Source organism: Centroberyx gerrardi, chromosome 14 (genome assembly GCF_048128805.1).
Source record: "Centroberyx gerrardi isolate f3 chromosome 14, fCenGer3.hap1.cur.20231027, whole genome shotgun sequence".
In the NCBI taxonomy this organism is placed as follows: Eukaryota; Metazoa; Chordata; class Actinopteri; order Beryciformes; family Berycidae; genus Centroberyx; species Centroberyx gerrardi.
Window position 1 is genome coordinate 27,736,462 of NC_136010.1, and position 8,637 is coordinate 27,745,098.

Sequence of the window (8,637 nt, forward strand, 5' to 3'; positions counted from 1 at the left end):
TGAAGGCACAGCCATTACAATTACAGTCTATCATCTCTTGCACCAACATAACCACTACTGTGTTGAGAACTAGGCCATAGCCTTTGATGAAGGCATCGCTCTGATCTGTATGTTAGGAGGAAAGATCGTTTCCACTTGACTTGTCACTTGCTCAGAGCTTTGAGCCGTAACGCCGTGTTCACTTGGAGGCCTCAAAGGCACCAGTACAATGAGAAGTGATGCCTGTCGACACACATTTCGAGCATTGGGAGGGGGAGGGATGAGACAGAGAGAGAACTCACCTCTACAACAGTGAGCTAGAAAGGATGGAGGATGGATATGATGCAGTCTGAGTGATTACATACTATATTTATTGTAGACTTGATCAATACTACACTGGTTGTCTATGGGAAGCCCTTAACCTCAAGTGATTCAAATAAGACGCTTTGATCAGATTCCACACTGTATAAGCATAAATATTTCTTCTTCTTCTTAGTAGTATTAGTAGTAGAAGTAGTGGTAATAGTGGTATCATTGTTATTATGTTAAAATTCAGGGGGACAGACTGAATACTTTGCATGAAAATAGTCATGTGTAAAGATTGGAATTCAGCTCCCAGCATCCTTTCTGCTGTTTTCAGGTGAGGAATATACCTGGTGAAAATAATAGAATAAGAATATCCATAGAAAAATGGTATGCCTGCTGCAAATGGGACAAGATTTATGAGTGTTTAATTTTAGCAGCATTGCACCTTGTAGTTTTGGTCCCACAGTCCAGAAAATTCAGGCTCAGCCAGGTTGTCAGTAAGACTTTGCTGCTCCTCTTCCTGGTTCGTGGCCTCCTCCGGGTCCTCAAAGTCAGAGGCTGCTGAGGAGGAGCTGCTGTCGTCACTGAACTCTCTCTGCTGGTGGTCACACACACACACACACACACACACACACACACATACACAAGCACAGTTGTCATCTACACTTTAAAGACAAATCTTTGGTAATACTTGAAGTGGTGCTGATATGGCATTATAAGCACATTGTGAGTGCATATTTATTATATTCAACGCATGATATAATCACAATGTGCAAAAGAAATTAGAGAGTTGAATACTTTATGGGGCAGCTGTATAGTCAACAACATTAAATAATTAAATTGAATATAATTTTCTGATGTTTGTCTGATGATTATATTGTAAGACAAGTTTATCTATGCCTCTAATGAACTTAATGCATCAAAATGGACTTAAAGTAGAGCGTTACAAAATGTCCTTATTGATCAGAATTAATCTCTTTTACAGTAATTTCACGTGACATCTAAGTCAGCCACTCACTGTTCTGGCTCTCTCCTCCATGGCTAGGGGGGGGCTAGGATCCAGGCAGCGCAGCAGCTTCTCTCTGGCCCTCCCCAGGTACGAGGCCTTGTCTGTGGGGGTGGGCTCGGACAGCAGCGCCCGGTGCCTCTTCCTTCTCTCCACCAGCTGCTCCTCCTGCAGGATTTTGGCCACGATCTCCACCCTCTTTGACTTCTGCCTCTCCTCGAATTCCCTGAGAAGAGCAAATCGAACAACATCGCATTATAGTGAAATGGGGTCATGTTTTCCTCAGCACACAGCGAGAGAAAACGCCCACGCATGGGCTGCATGGAGTAGGAGTGGAGGACCTGGACGTGGGAGAGGAGAGGAGAGGAGAGGAGAGGAGAGGAGAGGAGAGGAGAGGAGAGGAGAGGAGAGGAGAGGAGAGGAGAGGAAAGGAGAGGAGGACAAGAACGCACTGTTTTTTTCGTTGAAACTCCTGGAGTTGTTTCTGTTGGTACATATGCTTGGTACTGTTGATGCCTTGGGCCTGCAGGGATTCTCTCAGTTGTCTCTCTTCCTGTTCTTTCTTCTGGGCATTCGCCTTTGCTCTGCTTTGCTGGACCCACAAGCTCTCCTGGAGAAACAACACCAAATTAATGAAACTATACTCGGCTTCAGATTCAGCCTCATCGTTAGTTCAGCGTTTGGACTAGAGAGAGAGAGAGATAGATCTTATGTAACTATTTCCTCAAACAAATGGATAATAATGTAAGTGTTGCAATCAACAGCATATGCATGTCAGTACTGAAATGGCCACCTTTGGGGATCCAGGGGACGATGTAGTAATGACAACTAAAAGAAACAATGTTTTTTCCTTTCCCTCTCTCCTCGCTAGGAGAAGGATTTTGCCAAATCAGTAAATCCACCTAAAGCCTCTGTTTGGCTCAGTGACCTGTTTATATTCCTAAAGTAAGTAAAGGAAAAAATGAAATACTCCGTTAGAGGGCCAAACAAAAAAAAACAAAAAATATAGTACGGGACCCCATGATGGCATTTTGAAAAGCTTAAGTCTCGTCTACAGAATTGATTGGACTGATCCCTTTGGCCTTCTGATACAATTGAGTCAAGCTGAACTACTGGCATTTGTGTGCAATGTGGCAATGTGTATGACATTGCACTTTCTACAGAATGACTGCTATATCTATAGAACATTATATGGGCACTCATAAGGAATTATAATACACGCATAATACCTTATGACCCTGCTTATACGAACACGCAATGCTTACCAGTGCATTATATCAGCACATAAAGTAGTCAACCCTCTAATTCTTTGTACAGTGTGCTAATTATATCATACCCTGATTATAATTAGCATGCACTCACAATATGCCTATAATGCCCTTCTGATGACTTATCAGCACCACTTCAAATAAAGCTTTACTGCTATTAAGCTTTATGAGTGCTGATATAATGCATCAGTAAACATGTTCTAATAAGCATGATCAAAAGGCATTATGAGTGCTCCTATAATATAACAACAAAATATGACTGTGCAGGATTGTGTTTATTTGGGACTGGCTTGCTAGAATGTAAACAACAATTTAAAAATGTCAAGTGTAAATAATATAATTTCAATGGAGAGCTGAAATTGTGAAGGGCAAGCTGTCTCATTTGTGATTACTACAGCAGAATAAAATGGAGCTAATATCACGATTTATTTTTCTGCCCCACGATACGTATTGTCCCATTTTTATATTGCGATATATTGAATTTCAATATATCGTTCCCATCCCTAATAAATATGGTAGCCATGGAAAGTGTTACCAATACACACAGCTAGTGCTTGTGTTTCTCCTCACAGCTCAAACAACAAGCTCAGGGTCATGGCATGTTCAGATGATGCTGCAGTATCAGTGAGGGAGTGTGCTCTGACTTACTTGGGCGGCTGCTATGTTAGATTTCAGCGACTTGACGGCCTGTATCCTCTTTTGCATTAACTCCCTGTTCTGCTGCTCCTTCTCAGCCTCTTGCTCATGCATCCTGAATGCAACAGGGACATGCATCCATAAGGTATATGAATACATACATGCATAAATACATACAGTAGAGAGTAAACAAAACATATGCTATTGCTGTTTGGGAGTTTGTTATGCTATAATTGAGAAACTCCATGGAGCTGAGCAACCTTGAGGTTAGTTCTCATGACTCAGAGAAATGCTGCATTCACCTCATGGGAAAAATAGTAGATATAACCTTCCTACTTCATACTACGACAAATTACTGTTCATTTCAGCTTTCAGGTGGTAAATACTACAAAAAAAATACTGAGCTGAATGAACACTAACAAGGAAATACCTGTAGTCAAGTGTAGGGAATGATAGTGTCAAATAAAACAAAAAAACATAAAGATTTTCATCATATAAGTCATTTTGTGATCACAACTCTTAACATGCCATGGCTGGACACAGCTACTTGCTGGATCTTTGGTTTGAGGTCGACATGGCAATGTTTGGTTTTCTGTAGAACAGGAACTCAGATGTATCACTCACTAAGTGCATGTGCTCTAGAAGTCTAGAGAAAACCCATGGTGTCCTGACAGAAATCGTATTTCATGGCGTCTTGACAGCTTCAGCGAGTTCAAAAGCGTGAACACTCCCAAGTCGATTTTAAACGACAAGTTGCTCCAACAATTATTCCCACATGACATGAATGCAGCAATGAAGGTATAGCTAAGTAAACTGCAATATACTCATACTTAATGGCTTGTTAACAACATTTGTCTGTTTACAACTGAATAACGTGTAGTAGTAACAGCATGACATAATCACAGTTATGAAGGGTTGTGAGGTGAGGTGGCTCTCCATATTGGAGCTCCAAACTTCATGGCAACAGTGGCTGTAACAACTGCATGCATTTCTAAATGCACAACTTGGCCATCTCAACACATTTCAAGTTGGTTAGCTAACCACAGTATCTGGTCAACTAGCTATCTGTGTCTTGTTAACACATCTGATTTGCAAAGTGGCTAACATTAGGTAGGTAATACCTAATAGTAGCAGCTGGTAGTTATATATTAACATTAACGTTAGTTGCTGTGCTAAGCTATCTTGCTGGCTAATTAGCTAGCTAACAAAGTCAATGATAGTTCAGGTTAATTGAGCTAACTCTTTGTGTTATGGAGTAGAGACTAGGGCTAACCTAAATTTGAAAACACATCTACTTTATCAGACTTCACTTTTAGCTAGAACATTACTGGTCTGGTCTGGCCTGCTTGTAATATATACGACAGTCCTCCAGTGAGTCTTCCAAGACGGCCGCAGCCATGGTTCCTAGTAGATTTCTGACACTTCCGCAAAGCCTCTATTGATTGTAGCTGAAAGCTTGTAGTGTTATTGTATTGAGATATTCTTGTTAATGTGTAAGCCCCCATTTATTGTCTTACCAGCTTGAAAGCTTGTTACCTTTTAATGGTCTCTTTCAGGTACTTGGCAGCTTTCTTGCGGCTTGCCTGGGCCTCTTCAATTTTGTTCTGACGCTGAGTCTCCTCTTTCCTGTGCATGGCTGCCTGTTTACTATCAGCACATACATTCACACACACACACACACACACACACACACACACACATTTTTACAATCTTTCCTAACCCAGCTATAATGTTAGCACTCAAAACTCATGTAAGTGATTCTCTATGCAGGTTTCTCATAAGCCATACAGGCAGAAAAACTCTTGTACCATCTTGTTTCTGCAGAAAAATCAATAAAAATCATCACATACTAATTTCCTAAATGAAAAATTTCAGTATAAAAAAAAAATCAATACTTCCACAAAGAAAATCCCATACAAACTTGCATAGGCAAGTGATATTTTGCATACACATTACAAATACACGCATTATGTCGTGTTTTATGTCGTGTTGCTTGAGCGGGCAAATCAATAACAATCTTCCAACAACAAATGCATGGGAGTGACATTTCGCATACATTTCCAGACGCTACACCTTGTGCTATCTTGTTTGTGCGCTGAGATCAATCATTTTTGCGTGCGTAACAGCGCGACACTTGTCATACACAAAAACCAATCTAGCGCGAATGGGAAGTAGATAGTATAGTTTCCCCTACTCCTTGAGATGCTGCATCTTGAGCTGTAGGTTCTGACTGGCGTCGTTCTCCTGCTGCAGCCTTGTCGCTGCGCTCTGGGCCTTCAGGGCCCGAAAGACCTGTTCCTCCTCCTGCACCTCCCGTTGAAGCGAGGAGAACCTGCCAAGCTCCACCTCCACCTGACACAGCTCCAGTCTGGGGAGGAAGGAGAGGAGAAATCGGTCTGAGTGTGTGGCAAATATTTAGTCCTTGTGGGATGTTTTCCATTTGAACAGCACCTCACAGATTTGGAGGACCTATACCCTTAACTGTTTTTTTTGGATTGAAGCAGCCGAAAGCAAATGTATTCAATATCTTGACGAAAAATTACTAAGTATTCAGTGTGTCCGTCAGGTGGAAAAACCTCTGAAGCAGCATTTAGAGCATCATGGGACACTAAAACTCTCCACTAAAAGTCATACTAATGAAATGGGTTAGCAGCTCTTTAAAGCAGGGTGAGGCAGGTTTCATTGCCTATAAAAATAATAATAAAAACATATTCACTAGCTGTGGTCACAGTGGACCTTCCATTATATCAGATATTTAGTAAAATGCCAGTATGGGTCTAACCCTAGAAGTAAGGTAGTACATCCCATTAAAACACTAGGACTCACTCTTGTTGCTTCAGGTTGGTGTTGATGTGGCCCTCCAGCTCCTCTTCTCTCTGCAGCTCCTGACACAGACGCTTATGCTGGGCTCGCAAACGAAACACTGCCACACTGCAAAGTAAAATGAGTGGCATATACAGGGGGTGGAGAAAATGGAAACACCTGACAATATATGAATATGAAGTACCTGAGGAGTGGGCCAGCCTTTGCTTGCAGAACAGTAACCGTTTGTTAATTTCGAACTGAACTCACCTGTTGTCTGCCTCTTTCTGTCGCTCTACCTCTTCCTCCAAGCTGTCCCTCTGCTTCTCCAAGTCATCAATGTTCTGACGACAGACTTTAAGCTCTTCTCTGGAATAAAAAAAAACACAAGGTAACAGGAGCAGGGCCAACTGTTGAGCTAGCAGAATATCCCAGATCTAAACCAATCGGAAGGAACACTTAATGGCCATTGGTGGTGCAATGGGTTCAGGGCATCTGGCTAATGAATTCACTTGTGGCTGCGCTGCGACAAAAGGAAAGTAATTCTGTTGGACCAACAAGGTAATCTAATGAAGATATTGTGAGGCGGAGAGTGGACACACACACACACACACACACACACACACACACAAAGACACACCTCAACAGCGTTGAATAGCCCAATGTTCTTTTTGCAGTCTAATGGAGTGCAACACAACAATCTGTAACTGGGATGAAGCACTTTCACGAAAAGAAAATCACGGTGCATGATGTGGGTAAAAAAAAAAAAGGTATATTGCTTAAAAGCCAAGTGCCTGAGAGTGGCTCTTACGTTCTTATTAAGATGTGGTCAGAACACAGAACAGCTACACACTGGCCTTTGTTGTTTTGCGGCTGAGGAAAATGACAGACATTTTATTTGTGCGAGGGCCCGCATCACAGTTCATTGGGTGGTTAATGGCTCGCAGTTCAGACAAATAAAAGGAGGGAAGAAATGTGGGGAGAGGGGACATTATGGGAAATGTTCCATCTTCAGCTGAAATGATTTCCTATAAATTGCTGAATCAATTGGTACAGAAATGATTGGCTCTATGTGAGGACGGCAGGAGGGGAGAGCCAGAAATCAAAGATAGACCTGTTTTGTCTCAAAAATAGAACAACCTGTGGCATTGCGAGAGACTGTCACAAGCCTGAAATAATTCAAATGTTTAGTTATTATCACTTAATTTCTGGTTAGCGCTTTCAAAAACACACTTTGGATTTTAATATCGCTCGGCGAAAGCAGAAGTTTTCCCTGACGTGTGCAGGGTTTGGCAGAGCCTGGAAAGGCGCAGGGACCTCTATCTAGGTTAAGGAGCGAGCTCCAGAGGTCCGCCGGTTGCCAGGTCCAGACCTGGCCTTCAGCACGTCATGCTCCTTCTGTCGGTGAAAGCAGTCCAGCTGGTCCAGGTTTCGTCTCAGCTTGAACATCCGTGCTGTCTCGGCATAACTCCTCTTCCCGCCATCGTCGGCCGCCACCGCAAGGTCACCGTCACTGTCCTCCCTCAGGGCAGATGCGAGATGACATTTGGGAAAGGTTGCATGGTTAATACAAAGTGCAATTATACTGTACATACATGCATAGAATTACGAGACGATTACGCCTGGAGTTGTTCGCAGTGAAATGGATTCTTGTTATAATGACTTATGATGTAGAACGCATATCGCTTTAAAACCATAACTGGATAAATACAAAAAAATTGTTTGCTATGAAATTGTCTTTTGCAAAAATGTCAAACTGACTGATGGTGTTTACCATCCATTTCTAGACACTGTCCGAAGGAGAGAACAGCATTAGATAATAGAGAACTAATAAGGCATTTTGTAACAGTTTAACCATGTTTTACTGTTCAAAAGAGATATGATTCACAGGGAAGTAAGAGATACCCACTCGTACAACTCTTCCAACCACTCTAACTCAGGAGGAATCGCTGGGTCTTCCTCTCTGAAGGTCTCCTCACCTGTCCCTTCATCTGAAATATACAGTAAACATTAACTGAGGGGATCCACAGCACTACAGACATTATACAAAGCCACAATATGCCCCATTAATAGTTAATTGAAGATAAGCAGCTGCTATTTATTAGCAGTTGCTAGCTGTCACTCACCCCCAGTCTCCTCATCAGTCCAGGGACAGGCTCTGCTGTTGCTGTTTGCGGACCTGTGTGAGACCACCTCGGATGGATTTTCCCTGTCTGCTGCGTCCATTTCACTTTATTTGTGTAACACAGGAGCACATTATCTTACAAACTTATTTTATCAACAACTCTCGAAGAGCTAATGTTACCTCCAAAGTCAGACAGCTATTTTTTTGGTTTATGAACTAAGTAGCTTGAGCATAGCCGCGAGAATGGGGTGAATATCACACCAAAATATGGCAATTTCATGTGGCCTTGCTTATGGGCAAAGGTAGTTACTTCACAAAACCTATACTGACTATTTAGGAGCCACTTTCCAATTCGGCATACTTATAATCCACCAAGCAGTAGTTTATTTCAATACATTTTTAGTTTTTACAACTGGTTTACATTGCTCGCTTAGCGCACGCGGTGTATTTTGGCGAAGGAAGTTTGCGGGAATTCCAGGCGATCCGGTCCTAAAAGTTGAAATGTTATTGAAATA

At 42.0% G+C, this 8,637-nt stretch overlaps 1 protein-coding gene across 1 annotated transcript in view; it reads right to left on the minus strand.

Moving 5' to 3' along the window:
• Positions 1-8,223, minus strand: part of cfap74 (cilia and flagella associated protein 74) — a 47,937-nt gene extending 39,714 nt beyond the window's left edge. The window contains exons 1-11 of the mRNA XM_071896383.2: positions 8,124-8,223; positions 7,913-7,988; positions 7,370-7,519; positions 6,268-6,366; positions 6,022-6,126; positions 5,390-5,563; positions 4,732-4,842; positions 3,208-3,310; positions 1,744-1,901; positions 1,304-1,517; positions 731-883 (exon numbers count right to left, since the gene is read on the minus strand). Coding sequence (XP_071752484.2) covers positions 731-883; positions 1,304-1,517; positions 1,744-1,901; positions 3,208-3,310; positions 4,732-4,842; positions 5,390-5,563; positions 6,022-6,126; positions 6,268-6,366; positions 7,370-7,519; positions 7,913-7,988; positions 8,124-8,223 — 1,443 coding nt within the window. The remainder of the gene's footprint in view (positions 1-730; positions 884-1,303; positions 1,518-1,743; positions 1,902-3,207; positions 3,311-4,731; positions 4,843-5,389; positions 5,564-6,021; positions 6,127-6,267; positions 6,367-7,369; positions 7,520-7,912; positions 7,989-8,123) is intronic.
• Between the last annotated feature and the right edge of the window lie 414 nt (positions 8,224-8,637).